General features: G+C 41.0%; 1 protein-coding gene across 7 annotated transcripts in view; it reads right to left on the bottom strand.

Annotated features, from left to right (window-relative positions):
• ERCC6L2 (ERCC excision repair 6 like 2) overlaps nt 1-22,421 on the bottom strand; it is a 119,870-nt gene that overhangs the window by 11,391 nt on the left and 86,058 nt on the right. For 5 of the 7 annotated variants that reach the window (XM_089779258.1, XM_089779259.1, XM_089779260.1 and 2 more), the window contains one exon: nt 4,812-4,999. In XM_089779258.1, coding sequence (XP_089635384.1) covers nt 4,812-4,999 — 188 coding nt within the window. Of the gene's footprint in view, nt 1-4,807; nt 5,000-11,249; nt 11,436-22,421 lie in introns of those variants that run through there. The other 2 variants (XM_089779262.1, XM_089779263.1) reach the window with 2 other exon arrangements.

Genomic DNA, 22,421 nt, shown 5'->3' with positions numbered 1-22,421 from the left:
GTAATTAGGGTTCAGAAGTGAGAGAATGAGGTACCCCCTGACATCAGCAGCCCTCCTCTTCTCCCTCTCACACTCTGCATAGCAAGCAGGAGGCTCCCGGGGGGGCAGCTCCAAGGCAGAGGGCAGGAGCAGCATGACAGTGGGTGAAGGGGCAATTGAAGTACCAGCATTTGATAGCTTCTTGGCCAAACCAGTCAGGATCATCCGTCAGAGGCTCCAAGATCTACCAGAAGATCCCGACTGGTTTGGCCAAGAAGCTATCAAGTGCTCGTTGGTGACCACTGCCCTAATATATCTGTTAGTCTTTAAGGGTATGTCTACACTTGCACCCTAGTTTGAACTAGGGATGCAAATGTAGGCATTCGAAATAGTCAATGAAGTGGGGATTTAAATATCCTGCACTTAATCAGCATGATCTCGTTGGCGTCTTACTCCGAATGCCAGCTGTTTTGAAAATGAAATTGCTTGCCGGAATGCATTGGTTCGAACCAAATCCCTTGGTTCTAACTAACGTTACTCTTCAAAAAATGAAGAATAACGTTAGTTCGAACCAAGAGGTTTGGTTCGAACTAATACATCCTGGTACGCACTTTCACTTTTGAAACAGCTGGCATTCGGAGTAACGCGCCGGCGAGATTATGCTAATGAAGCGCGGGATATTTAAATCTCTGCTTCACTGACTATTTCAAATGCCTACATTTGCCTCCCTAGTTTGAGTAGGTGCCATAGGACACTTTCATGTTTTTGCAGATACAGACTAACACAGCTCCCCCAAGGGAATTAAGAAGGTCCCACCTCTAATTTCAAATGAAATAAGACTATTTTTCTTATTATTAATTTCTAAATACATTTTCAAGGTTTTAAGAATCTGAAGATTTAGTACTACTATGAAGTTAAACTATGTAAGTGATACTCTGACAGTTCACTTTCCCAATCTAAATTGTTTATCCAAATATTCAGCTGTTCCATTTTTTCCTCTCCTCTCACCCCCATAAAACAATTTCTAGAAGTACAAAATTAATGCATAGCAATTTAGTGAAAAAAAGCTATTAAATATTCCTAAGTTATACAAATTGCACATTTTCCATGTAACTGGAAAGAATCCAGTGGGTAGAGTGTGTGTGAAAAAAAAAATCACTATAAAGATATCAAATAGATTTTTAAAATGTCAATCCATGCCGGCTCATTTTCAAATTATTGGGAAAGACCTCTAAATAATTCAGGTCAAGCTTCCAATTTCAGGCCAGACGGGCAGTTTTATTTCATTTTAACCACTGTGTAGATAATTTGCTATTTAGTGTGGACAATGGTTTCTGTTAAAATAATTAATCATCAACATATTTAGAATAGCTACAACAGCATTCTGTTTTAAAATCACTGTAAGGTACATATATGCCTTGGGCCCCTCTCAGCTATCCAGACACCAGCTTTTACAGAAGGATGTTCCATACCTTCTTCCCTAGAGAACACACTTTATTACAAATACATCTTCAAATAATTTTACTAGCTCCCCACTTATTTCAGAATCCAATCTGGTATTGGTCTCCCTTTCTTCTAAAATGCACACATGGACTTGCTTCAGATGATTTAATAAATTTTCTAATTCCTGGTTTATTTAGTAATCTTCCTTTTCTATTCCTATACAGGCAGTCCCCGGGTTACGTACAAGATAGGGACTGTAGGTTTGTTCTTAAGTTGAATCTGTATGTAAGTCGGAACTGGCGTCCAGATTCAGACACTGCTGAAACTGACCGCCAGTTCTGACTTACATACAGAATCAACTTAAGAACCCCAGGCGTCCCCAAGTCAGCTGCTGCTGAAACTGATCAGCAGCTGATTCCAGGAAGCCCGGGGCAGAGCAACTCTGCCTGGGGCTTCCTGTAGTCAGCGCTGGTCAGTTTCAGCAGAAGCTGACTTGGGGACGCCTGGGGCAGAGCAGCTGGGGTGCTACTGGACCAACCCAGCAGCACCCCATCTGCTCTGCCCCAGACGTCCTGATTCAGCCGCTGCTGAAACTGACCAGCAGCGGCTGAATCAGGACCTGGGGCAGAGCAGCTGGGGTGCTGCCGGGTTGGTCCAGTAGTGCCCACGGGCGCTGCAGGACCAATCGGCAGCGCCCCAGCTGCTCTGCCCCAGAGTCCAAAACAAAAGCCTGGTCTGCTGGGGGGGGGGGGAGCACACTAGCTGCGCCCCCCCCGCCCGCCAGCAGACCAGGGACACGGGGAGCAGAGCCGCAGCGGCAGCGGGGTGCCGTGCCTCTGAGGCTTTGCTCTGGCAAAGCCTCAGAGGCGAGGGACCCCGCCACGGCTGCGGCTTCAGTCTGGGTGCCTGTGGTCTGCTGGGGCAAAGCAGAGCAGAGCCTGGGGGACGGTCCCCAGCAGACCACAGGCACCGGGTCTCAAGGGGCAGCAGCAGCGGTTCCCGCGCTTCTGAGGCTTTGCTCTGGCAAAGCCTCAGAGGCGCGGGACCCCCCGCGGCTGCGGCTTCAGTCCGGGTGCCTGTGGTCTGCTGGGGACCGTCCCCAGCAGACCACAGGCACCGGGTCTCAAGGGGCAGCAGCAGCGGTTCCCGCGCTTCTGAGGCTTTGCTCTGGCAAAGCCTCAGAAGCGCGGGAACCCGCCCGGTGCCCCTGGTCTGCTGGAGACAGTCTCCAGCAGACCAGGGGCACCGGAGCAGCTTACGAACGGGGCTTTCTCGCCCCGACTTCCGGGGCGAGAAAGCTCCGTTCGTAAGTGCGGATCCGACATAAGTCGGATCCGCGTAAGTCGGGGACTGCCTGTACTCTCTTTGACCATTGTTACCATGAGAATTTTTTCTCTGAAGTTCTTGCCATCTGCTACAATGCTCTTCTTTCTCTGCACTATTATAATTTAAATGTTACTAATTAGTATTAAATAATGAGGAGACATAGGGTGGGGGCAGGGGAAGGAGAGGGAAGAGAGGAGAGAAGAGAACATACATAAATGAATCTTTTTCCAAACTGGGGGTCTGCAGGAGAAGGGAGGGTGGGGAAGCAGCACTGAGGTGGAAAAAAGCCCTATTTTGGAAAACTTGAATCTGTTTTTGTTTTTAAATCTGTTTAGTTCTTGTACAATCCTTTTGCTGAAAGAGACTAGATCTGGACAATGCCAGTAGCCAGTCTCCAAATCAAGCTATAAAATCTCACTGTATATGGTTTAATAAATTTAGCTGCAATATTGTACAGTGCATTGACTATGGGCCCTGCTATGAGAACATCTGCATAGACATTTAATACTTGACATGTTGATTCAACAAGTTGAAATGGTTCGTGGGTTGTTCCATTTGAGCTCAGCCTGACGGATGATGGCTATAAATTCCCATTACGTTTTAACAAGAATTGGAATATCAGATCGGTTTTAAAATTCCAAAACTTTGATTTTCAACAAGTCATTTATTTTATCCATCCAGATTGGCAGTGAAATATCAGACTACTGTCTGGGTACATTTTCAAATTGGGAGGAAGAGAGAAATCTTTCAAAGCCTAGCCCCTCAAGGAGAAGACTACACCTTCCTTCCCTCCCACGTACTGGCACTTGCTGTTAAACACATTACAGATTCATCACTTTCCAGAACTCCATTTGTAAAATAAACACTGTTCAGATTTAAATAAAAAATTAAAAAAGATCTTCCAGTACCTGATAAAAAACCTGAATGAATTTTCCCAGAAGTATGTTTTCATAGCCAAGTCATAAATACACTTGACAGCAAATCACAACACCATGCATATTCCTGAATCTTTTAAAATATTAATTGATCTAAAACTGGTAATACTGCATCTTCCAAAAATCAAAACTTCAATCTCTTGTCAACACGACTGTTTGTTCCAGAATGAATTTTTTAATAAAGTAGTGTTCATAGTAGAGTTATACTCCTAGCAAGGACACTAACAACATCCTTAAACATATCATTTTTATTCTGGAATAACTGAAATTCTGATAAGCACTTTCATCTTCAACTCCACATTAATAGTTTTGATCTGAGAATAAGCACTGAATCTCAACACTCTTGTGAGGATGGTAGGAAGATATTGATCTACTTTTTCCAGTTTAAGGAAAATAGTACAGGAGTGCATGGCAGACACACTTGAGTGGCAATATCTGCAAATCTTAGTCTGAACTCTCAGCAACTTAAATGGGAGTTTTACCTGATTAACTGCACAATCGGACACATAAAAAACTTTGAATACATGCACAGTTTCTAAACCAGTGGCTCTCAACTTATTTACTTCTGTGGGTCATGTATGCAGTTCATTTTGTGATATGTGGGTTGCATCCATACAATATATATTATACCTGTATGACCTTGAGAATGTCATAATGGACTGCAGTCTGCTGATTGGGCCGCAAGCATATACCATGGCAAAATGGGCTAAAATCCTTTCTTGGTGTAAATCTATTGACTTTACACAAGTTACACTGGAATTATTTTGGCCCAATAAATCCAGTAGGACGTCCTCAAATTGCCTCATTTAAAAATTATAAAAAATGTCAACTTTCATAATTTACTGAACACACAAAAACTGCATGTGTACAATTTCAAGTAATTCGCATCTACATTTTAAGTCATCAAGTATGGAAAAATTGTTGTGTTGAATAAGCTACAGCATAAAGGCAAAGTTTCCAGTTATGTTTGCTCTTATCACAGAAAATCCTCAATAACCCAGTTCTGCCTTTTTCCCCACCCCTTGTATGACTAAAGTTTACTTGAAAATAAGGAACAAAAAATAACACGTTCCTAAAGTAAAAGTTCTCTGTAATTTCTAGTTCTTCCTCCCAGCTCACGAGTCTCACCTGCGAATGCTTTGGGGTGTCTCTCCAATCAAGAAGGTGGTTGGACCTATTCTGTGAACCTTTTTCTTCTTCTGGAGTACTCGATGTGTAATGCAAAGGTGAGAGTGCTTACTGTTTTTACTTATTTGCTGTTCTCTCTTAATGTTCTCTCTTGTCACCAACATGGCTTCCTGAGTTTCCTTTTCTCTCTTAAAAAAAAGAAAAGAAATATAAAACATTCTTTGTCCGTATGTCACAAAATCCTTAAAAATAACTCTTCTAACAGTTAACCGATTAACCGGTTATGGTTAATCTCCGCGAGCAGAGGCTGCCCCAGTCCCGTGGTCCCTGCTGCAGATGGGGGCTACTCCAGCACAGCTGGAGCAGCCTCTGACTATGGTGATGGTGATGGTGAGGTGTGTTCTAGCCAAGCTGTCCACCCCATTTAATAGATTAACCAGTTAAACTTAACATTTAACCAGCTAACTAATTAAACAGTTATTTTTTTGAAACGTGTAGTAATTCTGAACTGTTTGCTCTAATTTCATAATTAGCTATTGTTTAGCAATTAGCAAGCTAGCCTGGGACTCTGAAGATCCAACATCGATTCCCTGATGAGCCACAAAGATCTTGGGTAACTTTGGAGAAATCACTGAGTCTGTCTTCTCAGGTCTCCACCTATAAAGCTGGGATAATAGGACTTCCCTGCCTCACAATGGTAGAATGAGTATGAACATACTTAATCTTACATTAAATCCTAGTACAGTTGACTAGCACAATGGGGCACCAATCTCAGTTGGAACCTACATCGTTATACAAAGAACCTATTCACATATTAAAATTATTGTATTGACTCATATACATCCTCTTTTCTTCCTTGCTACATTTGGCAAGATTATACATGCCATCGAAAATTCCACTTTAGCTTCTGTTTATTAATGTTTTTGTTACATGTCTGCATACCTGCCGCCTTGTGCAGAATTTTCAGTTACTTAATACCCGTTTGCTTTTCAATATTTTCTGCAATCAATTTCTATTTGATGCATTCTAACCTCCACTGCACTGTTTGCAGAGCCTAGGATCTCACATCTGTTCTCATTATATTACCATGGCAAAATACAGATCCAACTTACAGGGACAAGAAGGCTTTAACAATGAAAATAAACAAATTAAGGACACCAAAGATTTCAACCTTTACTTTGGCATGATAAGGGCACAATTCCAATCATCATCAATGCTGCAGTGAACTCTTTCCTAGGGCACCAAAAACTGAAGTCAAGCCTCTAAATTTAAAAAAACCAAGGCCTTCACTTTTCAAAAGGAATTTTATGATACCCAGAAAACAACCACCTTATTAATAAACACCTTCTAAGATGTTACAAATATTTTAAAAATTGTACTCTGAATATTTTAAAAGATGTATACTTTGCATAATTATTGTTTGAATATATATATTCAACTTTACACACACACACACACACACACACACACACACACAAAAACAGATTTTTCCTCTGAAAATTGCAATACATTGTAATAGAAAACCTAAAAGTTTGGATTAAAAATAATTTATTTTGACGGGTCAGATATTTAAATACAAACTATTTACAGTAGAAAAAATGATCTCATAAAATATCTATTATTCAGCTCCCTCAGGGAATCAGGAGCTATATTAAACTATATAATTTAATTAATGTAAACATACCTGCTGTACAGTACTAGTCTAGACATGTCAATGTCTTCCTTAAAAATATTTTATTACTCCCTAAATTTTCATCCATTTATCTCTTTCATTAGAGAACACAAAATAGATGAGGCCGCAATGCTTTGGTTTACACATCTGTTCAAACACAAAAGATTAAAAATCTTTTTCTTTGGGATAAAGCCAAATCTTGTAAACACACTGAAAGTCATAAACTTGCTAGTCTTTGCAAAGAACCAGAATCACTGTAAAAACATACTGCTAACTGTAAATAAACTATCACAAATGGCATCTGTAATTTTAAAAGGACAAAAACTTTTAAGTGTATTTACAAAAGTCTGTGAAACTCTTATCCTGCCCAAATTAACTGGTCATGGTTTCTGCATGGAGGTAGAAAAAGTTACTGTAAACACAGTTTCCCAAGAGCTAATGCGAGGGGAAGCCTAAAGCAACTATGAATTACCTTTGAAAGTTTTAATTCAATCTTCTGGACAGAATCCAATTGGTGAAATGGACCCACCACCAACTTATGTTGAAGTACAACTACTGGCATAATTTCAATTTGAGAAAATGTTCATAATTTGACCAAGTTCAAATCCAAGTATAAACCCAAACAGCCAAGCAATTTTCAAAAAAGACAAACATTAATTTTGAGACAAGAATGGAGGATTAGCAGAGCTTTTCTTAGGAAACCTTCAGTCTCCCAGGACCTTATTCAAAGACCATTGACTTCAATTAAGATGGGATCAGACCTAAATGGAGGAAGCACGGGGGCTGGAACCCCGGGCAAGGTGCTTATGTGTGGAGGAGAATGGATCTGCACCAGCAGAAGTGGCAACGCCAGAGCAGCCAGCCCTCAACACTTCTCTACCACATCTCTGGCCCTCCCTCAGCTCTTACAGCGGTGCTATGGAGTGGCGCTCTAGTGTCAATTTAAAGGGCCCACAGCACTGGCTATCACAGCTGCTGAGGTAACAGGGGCCTGGGCCTCTTTTAAGTTGCCATGCCCCAGGGCAACTGTCCCCTTGATCTTCCCCATCCCCTATTAGCAGGCCTGTGCAGCAGTATGTTTTGCACATAGGGAAGTGAAAATATTCCATGAATCATTTGACACAATTTGAGAAATTCCTTTTCCCGATTGTTTACTTTCAAATATCAATTTTTCATATAATTACTGTGGAAAATTAGCAAAAACATCACAGGAACATTTCAGTTGTTCCTTTCCTGTTTTGTTACTGCTTTGAATTGGAGTTCTATATATTACTCATTAGGCCTATCTCGTTTCCTCTTTTTCACTCTGGCATTGCTAATGTTATTTCCAGTCCCCTCTCTTCATGGCTGGCTTCTTCTCTAATCCTCTGCTTCGAGTCTATTTCATGCCAGCAACTTCCTTTCAACAGCTGCCCTTTCCTTGGTCCTCAAGGGCCTTTCCACTCCACCTACAAATCCAACTAATTTGTTATAAGCCCTCCTACATCACATTCCATGTGGACACTGGCCTCTTTCATTTGCATTACCCCATATATCTTATACATCTGAATCAGGCACCATTCCTGAAAAGACTGATTGAATTGCACAGATACAGTGGTACCTCTTTGTAGGATTGGACTTTAAGATTACAAACTCCTTGATACAGTCACATGTGTCATGCATCTGCCGAAGTGGGTCTTTGCCCATAAAAGCTGATGCTCCAATAAATCTGTTAGTCTAAAAAGTGCCACAGGATTTCTCATCACTTTTGCAGATTCAGACTAACACGGCCACCCCTCTGCTATTTGTAAAATGCTATGCTTACTTAATTACTCCACAGAAAAATATGTAGGAGAAAAAAGGGGCATATTCTTTGGACTTTGAAATAAGATTTAGATCTAAAAACAATTAAAAAAAATCAGTAAGCAGTCCAAACACTTTACTATGGCTAAGCAGAGTAAAAGAGGCTGCTAGAGACATACTTTAAAAATTGGAAGTCAAATCCTAGTGAGTAAAATAGAAAGGAGCATAAATTCTGCCAAGTCAAATGACAAAGTATAAAACAGACAGCAAAAGAAAAAAATACATCAGAAGAAGAAAGCAGCGGATGATCAAAATACCAGAGAAACAGAACTTAAGACAAGGTTGCTGCAGAGAAGCTTGCATCTTTTTTCACTGTAGTGGATGAGAGGGAGATTTCTACACTTAAGCTATTCCTTTTAAGAGATACATCTGAGGAACTGTCCCAGAATGAGATGTTAATAGATGAAGTTTTGGAACAAATTGATACATTAAACAATAACAAGTCCTTAGAACCAGATCGTCTGAAGGAACTCAAATATGAAATTATAGAACTAACAACTGTGGCATGTAATCTATCACTGAAATCAGCCTCTGTACCAGATGATGGAGAATAGATAATGTAATGATCATTTTTCAAAAAAACTCCAGAGGCAAGCTTGGCAATTACAGGCTGGTTAAGTCTAATTTCCATACCAGGGAAATTGGTTAAAATTGTAGTAAAGGCCAGTAAAGGGGTGGCAAAAGTAAAGGGGTGGCAAAGTTTGCAGATGATGCAAAATTATTCAAGACAGTTACATCTAGGGATGTAATAGTGTAGGTGGTTAAATGATTAACCAATAAGCGAATGCTACCGACTGCACTCTCCCCTCCCCCTGCAGCTCTGCCAGTAAATTTTTTAGAGGGCTGGCCAGCATATCATAATGGCACATATAAATCCATGGTACACTCACATTTTGAATACTGCATGCAGTTCTGTTTGCCCCATCACAAAAGAAGAGATGTTAGAGTTGCAAAAGTACAGAGAAGGGCAACAAAAATGATTAAGGATGTTTCTGCGGGAGGAGATATTAAAAAGACTGGGACAGTTCAGCTTGGAAAAGAGACAATGGAGGGATGGATATTATAGAGGTCTATACACTCATGAATGGCATGGAGAAAGTGAACAGGGAAGTGTTATTTTTTTCACATAACACAAGGACCATGGATTACTTGGTGAAATTAATAGGCAGCAGGATTAAATAAACACCAGGAACAACTTCTTCACACAACGTATAGGCCACCTGTAGAACTTATTGCAAAGGGGATGCTGTGAAATTCAAAAGTATAACTGGACTTAAAAAAAAAAATTAACTAAGTTCTTATTAGCTAAGATACTCAGGGATGGAAACCCAAGCTCTGGGTGTCCATAAAGCCTGTGTGTGCTAGAAACTAAGGAGGGATTTCAGGATGACACTTAACAAATTGCTAAAGTTTATTCTGTTCTCTCCCTCTGAAGCACAGGTGAGATGACCATTGATTTGTTCCAATAGTCATTCTTATGTAAGCCCATAGGAGACAAATCTTTTAAATGGACTAGAAGATTCTTATATAGGCCAGCATGTTTTATATCACTATATTAAAACCTTATGAAAATCAGTAGAATCTTCCCCATTCAGATAAGTCTAAGGGAGACCCATTGTGAATTACTGAATTCTGTGACTAAGTGAATCATAGAATACTAGGACTGGAAGGGACCTCGAGAGATCATTGAGTCCAGTCTCCTGCCCTCATGGCAGGACCCAGTGCTGTCTAGAAAGACCATCCCTGATAGATATTTATCTAACTTACTCTTAAATATCTCCAGAGATGGAAATTCCACAACCTCCCTGGGAAATTCATTCCAGTCTTTAACCACCCTGACAGTTAGGAACTTTTTCCTAATGTTCAACCTAAACCCCTCTCGCTGCAGTTTAAGCCCATTGCTTCTTGTTCTATCCTCAGAGGCCAGGAATAACAATTTTTCTCCCTCCTCCTTGTGACACCCTTTTAGATACCTGAAAACCGCTATCATGTCCCCCTCAATCTTCTCTTTTCCAAACTAAACAAGTCCAATTCTTTCAGTCTTCCTTCATAGATCATGTTCCCTAGACCTTTAATCATTCTTGTTGCTCTTCCCTGGACCTTCTCCAATTTCTCCACATCTTTCTTGAAATGTGGTGCCCAGAACTGGACACAATAATCCAGCTGAGGCCTAATCAGCGCAGAGGAGAGCGGAGGAATGACTTCTCATGTCTTGCTCACAATACACCTGTTAATGCATCCCAGAATCATGTTTGTTTTTTTGCTACAGCGTTACACTGTTGACTCATATTTAGCTTGTGGTCCACTATAACCCCTAGATCTCTTTCTGCCATACTCCTTCCTAGACAGTCACTTCCTATTCTGTATGTGTGAAACTGACTGTTCCTTCCTAAGTTGAGCACTTTGCATTTGTCTTTATTAAACTTCATCCTGTTTACCTCAGACCATTTCTCCAATTTGTCCAGATCGTTTTTAATTATAACCCTGTCCGCCAAAGCAGTTGCAACCTCTCCCAGATTGGTATCATCTACAGACTTAACAAGCGTACTCTCTATGCCAATATTTAAATAGTTGATGAAGATATTGAACAGAGCCGATCCCAAAACAGACCCCTGCAGAACCCCACTTGTTATACCTTTCCAGCAGGATTGTGAAACATTAATAACTACTCTCTGAGTACAGTTATCCAGCCAGTTACATCCACCTTATAGTAGCCCCATCTAAGTTGTATTTGCCTAGTTTATTGATAAGAATATCATGCAAGACCGTATCAAATGCCTTACTAAAGTCTAGGTATACCAAGTCCACCATTTCTCCCTTATCCACAAGACTCGTTATCGTATCAAAGAAAGCTATCAGATTGGTTTGTCATTATTTGTTCTTTACAAATCCATGCTGGCTATTCCCTATCACCTTATTATCTTCCAAGTGTTTGCAGAGGATTTCCTTAATTACTTGCTCCATTATCTTTCTTGGCACAGAAGTTAAACTGACTGGTCTGTAGTTTCCTGGGTTGTTCTTATTTCCCTTTTTATAGATGGGCACTATATTTGCCTTTTTCCAGTCTTCTGGAATCTCTCCTGTCTTCCATGATTTTCCAAAGATGATAACTAAAGGTAAAGTGAAGAAATGAACAATAAAAAAAGCCAGAATCCTGTATCACAAGACATATATTGTATACGTAGTTTAGTTCTGATTTTTTTTAATACTGGTGTATAATAAAACTAGAAAATATACTACTGAATATATTTGAAGAGTAACAAAGCTTTATTAGTGACAAGTCCTTACTTCACAATCTTTTCACTCTTTGCTGAAAAGCGGGAAGAGTACTGCTGACTTGTGCATGTCAATTTTGAATAGTGTGGTATAATGAAATGTTAAATAGCATTCTACTGCATTAAACCAGAGACCCAGAAGCAAGAGTTAACATTTGTCTACAAACTTTTTAAATGTTTTGAAAAAACACAGCCTGGGTTCTTTTCCCCATAATTAGAATTCCAGACAACACCTGGATATGAAGTAATGTGTTCAACTATTTTCTACCAATTTATTTGAAAGAAAATGCATATGCTTAAGGACTCCAAATACATGATGATATGCAAAATACTTTACAACACAACTGAAGACACAGCATGGAAACACAGGAGGCTTTTGGTCAGTCAATATACCATCATTCAGCGACATGATACTCCCAAGATAAAAGTATGTTTATAACATTTTCTAGTTAGCCTGTTTAAATGTATTTATTTGTGTCTTTGGCTCTCAATCATATATATCTATATCTATATATATAAAAAGAAAGCAACTAGCAGAATGGCAAATTGACACTATTCTAATAAGCTGTAAGTTTGGTGTTGCTGCAACATGTATTTGGCAGGGCATCTATCCAACTTCAGGAAACTCCCCCTCTGTCCAAGAGGTTAAAACCTCTGCTAAATAACTGATCATAGGCTTATTCGTCCTCTAATAAATTCATTGCTATATTATTTAAAACCCTCTCTTTTGAAATTAGATTTCTCACACTTTCATTCCTCTTAAACCAACGTATTAGGGATGTCCAGTGCAATGGCAGAGTAATGTCTCTGTAGCACTGAAGGCAAGAAATTATTGACTTACAAAATACGAGATTCTGTCTAGTCCATCACAATTTTCCATGCTCTCAGATGAAAATCTGCGCCAGTGTAGTCTAAATTGAATCACTAAACACTGACAATATATTTTCAAACAAAACCCTCTATGGTGAAAGTCAAGTGTCAGAGATTAAAGCCCTTCATATACCCAGCATATACTAATGGAAGTGTGAAAGTAATTGTTCCTTCCTAAGTGGAGTACTTTGCATTTGTCCTTATTAAACTCCATCCTATCAAATGGCAGCATCTGACTATTTTAAGTCTCACAGCCTTCACTCAACCCTTCACATGTACTTTGTGAAGGTAAGAAGTGTAATTGGGATAAATACAAGATAAAAAGGGAGTGACCTAATAATCACTGCTTCCAGATTGACATTTTATCTTCAATCCTCCAGCCCACTCAGGCACTTTTTAGTAATGTGTGACAGTCTAAATACCCTCTCACTTCAAAGTGAGAGGGATCTTTTAAAATGTGTAACAGGCCTATAGTAAACACAGTTATTTTCTGAGATAATTTCTATGTCCACTTTGAAGGCATACAACTTTTATATACTTTCTTTCTGCAGAGGCTATACTACTGTAGCCCAAGCAGAACTGGCCCTACATATTATGGAACCTCAGGCAAATAAAAAGTGTGGGGAGCAATTCAGCTCCCCCCATCTATGATTTGTGTTAATTGGGCTGCCTTATGCCTGGGAAATCCTCCTCATCCTGATTTCTGATCCCACAGCCACTTATTTCACGCGTGAGTGGGAAAGTCCAACTAGGCAGGGGGAGAGCACATTTAAAGTAAATGAACTGTTGTTACACATAGCAAGTGCTGGAGTTAAAACAGAGTACAAAATGGAGGCATCAGAGATGGATTCTACCTGAGCATCTGCTGTGGGGCCCCATTCAGCTGCACCGGTGATTGTACAATGGTAATTTTTTCCCGACATAGTTCCTAAACCTGTGGCAATTCCTCATTTCTTCAGGCTGCTTCAATGACAATATAATTCCTTCAGAAACTGTGAGACTTGTTGAAGTACTTCAGCATAAATGCACTATGTCTGAGGCACACTCTACCTTACTGCCTGTTCCCTCACTCAAACTATCGTATAGAGCAGTTTTCTTGCAAGATCAGGCTTGCAGCCATCATTTCCCCTGTGCGTCTTTCCTCTGCTCACAGCCAGAGAGCAGTATTAACTGGCTTCTCACTTCAAGGATTTGCTGGACAAGCCTTACCTTGTACAGTATCATTATTTAATTATTTTCATTTCTAAAAACAAACTATACTGTAACTATTCAAATCTCTAGGTGCCTGCCATCAGTCATACAAAATTATGAAATACAGTAGAGAAACCCAGTCCAACTGTCTCCTTAACATCTACCTACAATGAAACAGCAAGCAAACACCCATTCTGCCTTACATCTAACCCCAGTCCCTTCAAAAGCTGAGAGAACAGATCGAGCTGGCACTTTGTCATAAAGGTCAGACACTGGACCACTGAATTTCCTAATGTGGCTCATGCACAATCCTGAAGAGTCTGTTTACTTACTTTTCCCCTATTCAAACCCAGATTAATAGTATCAAGTTTGCAAATGAATTGCAACTCTGCAGTTTCTATTTGAAGTCTGTTTTTGAAATGTTTGTTGTTGTTGAAGAATGGCCACTTTTAAATCTGTTACTGAGTGTCCAGGGGGATTAAAGTGTTCTACTGGTTTCTGAAAGTTACCATTCTTGATGTCTGATTTGTGTCCATTTATTCTTTTGCACAGAGACTGTCCGGTTTGGCCAATGTACATGGCAGAGTAGCATTGTTGGCACATGATGGCATATATCACATTAGTAGATGTACAGGTGAATAAGCTCTTGATGGTATGGCTGATTTGGTTAGGACCTATCATGGTGTCAACTAAGTAGACATGCGGACAGAGTTGGCAATGGGGTTTGTTGCAGGGATTGGTTCCTGGGTTAGTATTTCTGTGGTGAGGTGTTTGAATAAGGACTGGGAATGGGTGACTCACTATGGAAACAATTTTCCCTTTCTTGGCATTCACACCTCCTCATCCACTGTTGGGAATGGGTCACATCCACCCTGTCTGAATTGGCCTAGTTAGTACTGGTCCGCCACTTGATAAGATAACTCCCTTCTTTTCATGTGCTAGTATTTTGATTCCTGCCTATGTAATTTCCACTCCAGTGCATCTGACGAAGTGGGGCTTTGGCCAAGAAAGATTATGCCCAAATAAACCAGTTAATCTTTAAGGTGACACAGGACTCCTCGTTGTTTTTGCAGATACAGACTAATATGGCTACCCCTCTTACACATAGCACAATGCAAAGCACATTTTTTTCATAAACTTTCTTATCTGCAGTTTTCATTTTATCTGGTTATATTTTGAGTATTTGCTAGAGCATATAAAAATCTGCAATTTGAGATTACTCTTTAACACTTCACTTAGGTTTCTTCCACCAATCATTTCCAGACAAATAAACATGAAGCAAGACTTTCTTCCGAAGAAAGTCCACCACCCTGAAAGCAAGGAGCTGCTCAAAGAATAATGTAGTCTCTATCACTCTTCCTTAGGGATCATATGCATTATGTAGTCCCTCTTCAACAAGTCTGTATATTCAAAAATCATAGAACAGGTAGCTCAGCAATCACTACGGAACAGCTAATGTTATACCATAATACCTTTACCTCACATCTGATAGTCTGAAAGCAGACTTGTTCTTTTATCTGTAGATCATCAAATAATGAAGGTAATACTGTAATTACAAGTGTTAGTATTTATCTAATGTAAGGTGTCTGTCATCATAGTAGTTAAGGATTATGTTTTAAAATGACTCCTGAAGTTAACACTGCCTTTAAGTAAGGCTGATTTAAATTACATGTAAAAATAAAACTGCTAAAACTATAGTTTGGTCTGTTTTACTTATAATACAAAATGTTAGGGGAAGGCTCTTAAAGTAATTACGAACCCCAATATTCAATTCTTTATCTTAACTACTTCCAAAAGGAAACCTAAAGGAAACCAATTCTCTGCAATTTCAGATCTTTCACCAGACCGAATTTGGTGGTAGGCTTTTTGAAGTTAATTAGAATATTTGCTCATTAGCATGAGTAAGTGGTTTAGAGTCTGTCCCCATGGAATTAATAATTTCATAACACCTTAAAGCTCAGTCTGTGGAATTCTTTTTTATTCAACATATATTCTTCACATTATGAAGAAACCAACACCGCTATAAATATTAATGTATGAGCTGATTAAAATAAATTCAAAGTCTTTCTGAAAGATGTAATAATTTAAAAAAAAAAAACAGTAAGTAACAGAACCTAGGCCTTATTCCAGTCCCTTTGTGGTGCAAAGCAGTGAGAAAGCTGCCCTCACTGAGCTCATAAGGATTCAAAGAGCTAGTCTAGCTTTATGTCACCACTACTTGCCCCTCACTGCCGAAGGCTAAGAAACCAGTTGTGGGTGTGGGTGTGGCTGGAATGCTTTCCTACTCAAGTGATCCCCCAGCAAGTTTAACAGTACATATAATAGTTAGTCCTACCATGAGTGCAGGGGACTGGACTAAATGACCTCTCAAGGTCCTGTCCAGCCCTAAGATTCTATATTACAAGACTGCTGAGGCTCCTCTTAGTTTGTACTGGAGTTTGAGCCAACCTCTGGTTGCTGCAGGGACCAGTAGGACACAAATGTGATGAACAGTCACCTTTGCTTCCTTCTAATGTGTGGTGAGATAGGCAAGAAGAAAATGTTGGTCATTAACTGAAGTCTGCTGAAACTTTCAAATGTAGCTCTTTAACAAAGATTTTGTTTGGGAATAGTGCTGGTAAAAATCAATCAGAGCAAGTGGTTCTCTGTGAGGGGACTGATTCCATTTCCCACAGTATTAGCCACAGTTTCTTTTATATGGCCACAGTCAAACTATCTGCCAATATCGAAGGTATCCATCATGGACTGTATTTAGCCATGCTCTCCATTTTCATCAGACCGGTTTACACAGGGGCCAGTATTTAACTGCTTTTCATTTTTATCTTTTTTTTTTAAATCACTACTCCTCAATTACTTACTGATAACTGCCCAACAAGAATGTTCCCACCAACTACAGAGATAGGGCAGAAGTTCTCAGAGTAATAAACAGCTTCCCTACTTCCTCCTCTTCCATGCAACACTGCCTTTTTGACATGCTCAACTTCAGATTAGCCTTAGACACTATTCCTGAAATTATAGTCTCAGAACTGAGAAAGTGTTGATAATAGTCAACCAAGGACAGACACATCTCTGTACTCTGCACAACTGTCTACCTCTCATTACTACTTCTCCAAACTGAGAGAAGATATTTCCAGGAGCAACAGAAATTTATTTTCCTTTTTTAACTGGTTAACAGGATTAATTCATTCAAACAACATAAGGGCTTGGTGCATCAGGAAATCTAACCACAAATTAACCATCATCATCATCATCATCATCATCAGTATAATTTAAAAAAGGGAAAGAGAACCACTAGTCTGTGTCAGAACTCAAGACCAGTTGCTAATTATTATTCTATTAGAAGCCAGAAGACCTTAAAATAACTTCTCCAGCTCTCCACTACTGCAGGTAGCTCAGAACAACATCTCACCAACATCTATATGTTTTACAAAATTGTGTGCATAATATATTTAAAAAAACACACTGAAAGGGTTAATTCCATAATATGCTGAAACAGTAACCTTAATAAAGCAACATTACTGTAAAGCAGCATAGCCTTCTCTATCCTGAAAGGGCAGAATAATGGAATGTTATCTCTCCAAAGACTACACATTGTAAACAACCTATCCTTCCCGGTGGAATGCAAAAGCTGTATAAATACACTGCAATCCATTCTGCTATAGCTAGTGGAAATCTTTTATTTAAGTAACCTAAAAAAATGCCAATATAATACAAATACGATAAAGAGGAGTTCTTAATAACACAACTTTTGTATTTACAGTATTCTGAGCAGCACTTAAACCTGCATTGACTGTACAAAGGACATTTTTTTTTTAAGACTGACAGCTTGCTTAGTTCTCTCATTTACACCACACTGCAATAACATAAAGAGGGGTTTACCATTAATCCAGGTTTTACTACAAAGCATCCCGTTATTTCTCTGTCAGACACTGGCAAGAGTGCCAAGTGTCTGTCATCCAATTCAAGGGATTAAGTCTTCTTTTATAGTGTGATACTTGTACCAATTTACAAAAATACAGATATAGTTTCTTAGAGATGGTCACACTCTATATTTTGGCCAGGATTCATGCCGCAGAGGTTGAATATGACAGCTGGCAGGAAGCTGAGGGGAGAATACATCCTCCCCCTTTTCAGTAACCACATTTCAGTTGCCATAGTAATTAATCCTCAATTGAATGGCTGTCTTTGTACATTTCTTTTCAGTAAAACTTTAAGTAAACTTAAGTTGAAAACATGCAGTTGACTGAAGAAAAAACTCCAAACCAAAGCTCCACATAACACACAGGTACAGTGTAAGTTTTGTGACTACATTTCCATTTACTGAAAGCAAATTACATCTCATGTAGGATATTATCAGTTTTCCAAAATATTTAAATATGCCCTGTTTTTATAATGATTTTATTATTGTTTTACGAAGTAAAATGTCCCCCTTCTTCAAATTCTTCTCCCTCCCTTTAAAAAAGTCCCTTCAGAAAAATATAATAAAAATCAGGAAAGAAGTAAAGGAAAGGACATCCTAGACCCCTCTGCCTTTGAATTTTCACGTAGACTGTTTCAGAGGTTGTTTTTGCCAATTAACACAGAAATTAATTAGGGAACTAATTATGGAATCCAGACATTCAATTCAGGATAGACTGGAAACTGTAGAAGAGGATGTTTCATCTTGGTCTGAGAGGCTTTTCTTTCTTTTATGTTTAACTATCCTCTCCCCCTCACTAATAGGAGTGCCAGTAACCCCTCCCTCCCAAAAAAAGCAAAATATCATCAAGGGAAATAAATTATGAACATTCACTCCTGAAAATCAGCCAGGTTACTAGAGTCTTCAGTCACCCAGGGCATAAAAGAAATGGAAATGCAAACTGTTCAAATATTTACTGGGCAGGTCAGCTCTGAAGCAATATGTGAACTGTGTTTTTTTCATAATATTTACCTCACCCAGGAATTTACCTCACCTAGGAGGAATGTGTAAAAGCTTGATGTTGTTACTTGCACAGCTGTTGTGACTTTTGGTCCTTTTCTTTAGCAAGGCAGAAATCAGTGAGCATTAAAGACTATGATCTGGGTTCTTCATCTTTTTAAAAAATGATGACTACAAAAGATCACACTTTTCAATCCACTGCTCCATTTGCACTAAATATGTTTCCCTCTTCAGAAACTTTTTCCGTTTGAAAATATTTCCTTTTTACATGATTTCAACCTCTGGCAGAGAATACAACACAGGTTTTCTTTGTAAAGCATGGTGACACACCGTCAATCGAGGTACAGGCAGTCCCCGACTTACGCGGATCCGACTTATGTCGGATCCGCACTTACGAACGGGGCTCTCTCGCCCCGGAGCTCACAGGCAGCGGTCAGCCACCTCGAGCTCCGGGGCGAGAAAAGCTGCTCCCGGTGCCCCTGGTCTGCTGGGGACCATCTCCAGCAGACCAGGGACACCGCGAGCGAACCCACAGCAGCGGCGGGTTCCCGCGCTTCTGAGGCTTTGCCCGCTTCTGAGGCTTTGCCCGCCGCTGCTGCGGGTTCGCTCGCGGTGTCCCTGGTCTGCTGGAGACCGTCTCCAGCAGACCAGGGACACCGCGAGCGAACCCGCAGCCGCGGCGGGGTCCCGCGCTTCTGAGGCTTTGCTGTGGCAAAGTCTCAGAAGCGCGGGGACCCCGCCGAGGCTGCGGGTTCGCTCGTGGTGCCCCTGGTCTGCTGGGGACCGTCTCCAGCAAACCAGGGACACCGGGAGCAAAGCGGTCCGGCGCCAGAGCAAAGCCTCAGAGGCGAGGCACCCCCCCGCTGCCGCTTTGCTCCCTGTGTCCCTGGTCTGCTGGGGGGGAGGGGCGCAGCTAGTGTGCCCCCCCCAGCAGACCAGGCTTTTGTTGTGGACCCTGGGGCAGAGCAGCTGGGGCGCTGCCGGTTGGTCCCGCAGCACCGCTCTGGGCACTACTGAACCAACCCGGCAGCACCCCAACTGCTCTGCCCCAGGTGTCCTGATTCAGCCGCTGCTGGTCAGTTTCAGCAGCGGCTGAATCAGGACTCCTGGGGCAGAGCAGCTGGGGTGCTGCTGGGTTGGTCCAGTAGCGCCGAGGAGCGGTGCTACTGGAGCAACCCAGCAGCACCCCAGCTGCTCTGACCCAGACGTCCCCAAGTCAGCCGTTGCTGAAGCTGACCAGCGCTGACTACAGGAAGCCCGAGGCACAGTTGCTCTGCCCCGGGCTTCCTGGAATCAGCTGCTGATCAGTTTCAGCAGCAGCTGACTTGTGGTTCTTAAGTTGAATCTGTATGTAAGTCAGAACTGGCGGTCAGTTTCAGCAGCGGTTGAATCTGGACGCCAGTTCCGACTTACATACAGATTCAACTTAAGAACAAACCTACAGTCCCTATCTTGTACGTAACCCGGGGATTGCCTGTACATTCCTCTTGTAATAGTGCTGACAATATTTTAAACAAATATGTGGATTTTCATGTACTGACAACAACAGAAGTATAAATCATTTTTATGAAAACATGCTGAAAATGATGGGTCTTCTGGATCCCATTAAAGTAGTTGAGATGGGCAAAGCACAGTAAAAATTAACAGGGAAACTTTTTACTTCAAGAAGAGCTTTCTTCACACAAACCAGTTCTATGGACAGGAAGCCCTCCTACTTTAAATTGCACCTATTGTTAAATAAGCAACTGCTTATTTTGTGAAGATGTGAACATTGGAGCAAGGGGCAGCTGTGGACTTTTGGCTTCCCCCCCACCTCTTTATGACCTTTGTATACAGGAGACTGTGGAGCAAGTAGTCAAAATTCTGAAACCTGGCAAGATTCTCCCATCTATGCCTTGCAACACTGTGCTATCAAAAAGCTGGACACATTTTTGTAACCACTTTTTGGGGAGGAACGGGGGAGGGAAGAGGGCAAAGCTTTTTCATAAACCTTTGGAGTTTTGGGAAGTACACAGTATAGCAAGCTCTTGAGATCTGTGGAGGAGTTTAACATAAAATTATCTTATTGAAAGATGTAAGGAGTAAAGTTTTCTATTGTCAGAGCATCAGATCCTACTGCTTGATAATAAGACCAAAAGAGACAACCTGGCAGATGTGGAAGACAACTAGAGAACCTATTATATTGAGTTTCAGACATAAAGTTCAGTTATCAGTATGCATGGGACATGAAATGGTTTGTTTGTCCAGTGTGGCTATAGCCACACACTGATATTTCAGGATATTTAACCACAGTCTCCTGAACAGCAACTTACAGCACATCCCAACCACATCACACCCGGATCCTTCAGGACACCCAGGCTTGATTCTAATAAGGGGAAGTTTTATTTCTTCAAGTAAGCTAGCGTGGTGGAAGGTCTCTAGAGGGAAAGATTGTTGAAGAGACTATCAGAGTAATACCTTTTCCTTCAACTGCATCCTTCAAATAGTTAAATTTTTAAGTTGAACAGACTGAGATTGACATCACTAGCTCATATTAGAACATCAACCTGAACTTTTGATCTCCAGCATGAAACATGCTCTTTACTAATTTGGAGTTATTAATGCCTGAGTAAGTTCCACGTGAGTTGTATCTACAGGTAGAGTTAAAATCTAGTTTGCCCATGAGAAGGGACCTCTGCTCTGTCCTTAAGCATTTTTTCTTTGAGATGTGCGTCCTTCTTTTGACATTCTGGTTTGCTATTAATAGATACAATGCTGATTATTAGCAGGGAGCTGGGAAAACTGCTTCAACTCAAACACATCTGTTATACAGAGGGACACATTTTAATTGCCAACCTTTCTTAAGTAAATGCCACAGCTGGGCTGGAGCAGCCCCCGTGCCACGGGCAGGGCCTCTTCTAGCCTGCCTGCTTCTGACTCTGTGGCTGGGCTGCCAGCTCCCAGCCCACATCTTGCGGGAGGAAGAAGGCTGCCGGCTTCCAGCCCACACGGGCTCACAGGCTGGGAATCAGCAGTCTTGCATGGTGTTAGAAGCAGCAATCCTCTCTGACTCCTGCTGCCAGCCCTGTGTGAGGCTGCTGACTCCCAGCCCATGAGCTGATGTATGCTGGTTGCTCCCCCCACCTCTCCTGCCCCACCTGTGGCTGACTCCTCCCATCTCATGCAAGCATGGATTCAACAGACTGGCACCTCCACCTGTTAAGAGTGATGCTAACTGGGCAAGCAGTTAGCTGTTTACATCCCTAGTACTTAGTTTACTTATAATTGTTTTCTTGATATAGAAGAGTCGTAAGTAACAGAAAAATAGGTTTGATATGTTGGTAACACCACAGAGACTCCATATATAGCTGTAGATTTCTTGTCCAGTCTTGTTTGTTTCTGAAGTCTAGTACTGCTGCAACAGATTACTGGAAGATATTTTCAGATGGTGCTAGAGTAGTCTCACCGCTCTTCAATATGTGCTTTTACTAAGTTCCCTTTCCTATCCTGACAGGCCCCTAGAACTAGTGTAAAATTATGTATATTTCTCCCAATCTCATCTCAGACTTGTGAGGGATGGTAAAAGCTGATTAACAGAATATTTAAAAATCTACTGTGTGATCCAGGGGTGGGCAATGATTTTTGAAAGGGGACCACTTCAGAAATTTTCAAAGTGGTCGCAGGCTGCCCTGGAAGAGGCTTTAAATAGAAACAAGTGAAAGGACTCATGCCTCCCCTGACTTTCCCCCCCCTTTCAGGAGGCGAAAATACTGGACACCTGGCAACCCTACACACACTCAGCAACTGGGCCCAGCCCCCGGACTCCTCCACGCCCCGCTCACCTGGTTTTGTAGGGGAGCTGT

This window comes from Pelodiscus sinensis, chromosome 6 (genome assembly GCF_052426305.1).
Source record: "Pelodiscus sinensis isolate ZL-2025 chromosome 6, ASM5242630v1, whole genome shotgun sequence".
NCBI classification, from domain to species: Eukaryota; Metazoa; Chordata; order Testudines; family Trionychidae; genus Pelodiscus; species Pelodiscus sinensis.
The sequence above is the reverse complement of the archived record's forward strand: the minus strand, read 5'-3'. Positions and strand labels throughout refer to the sequence as shown.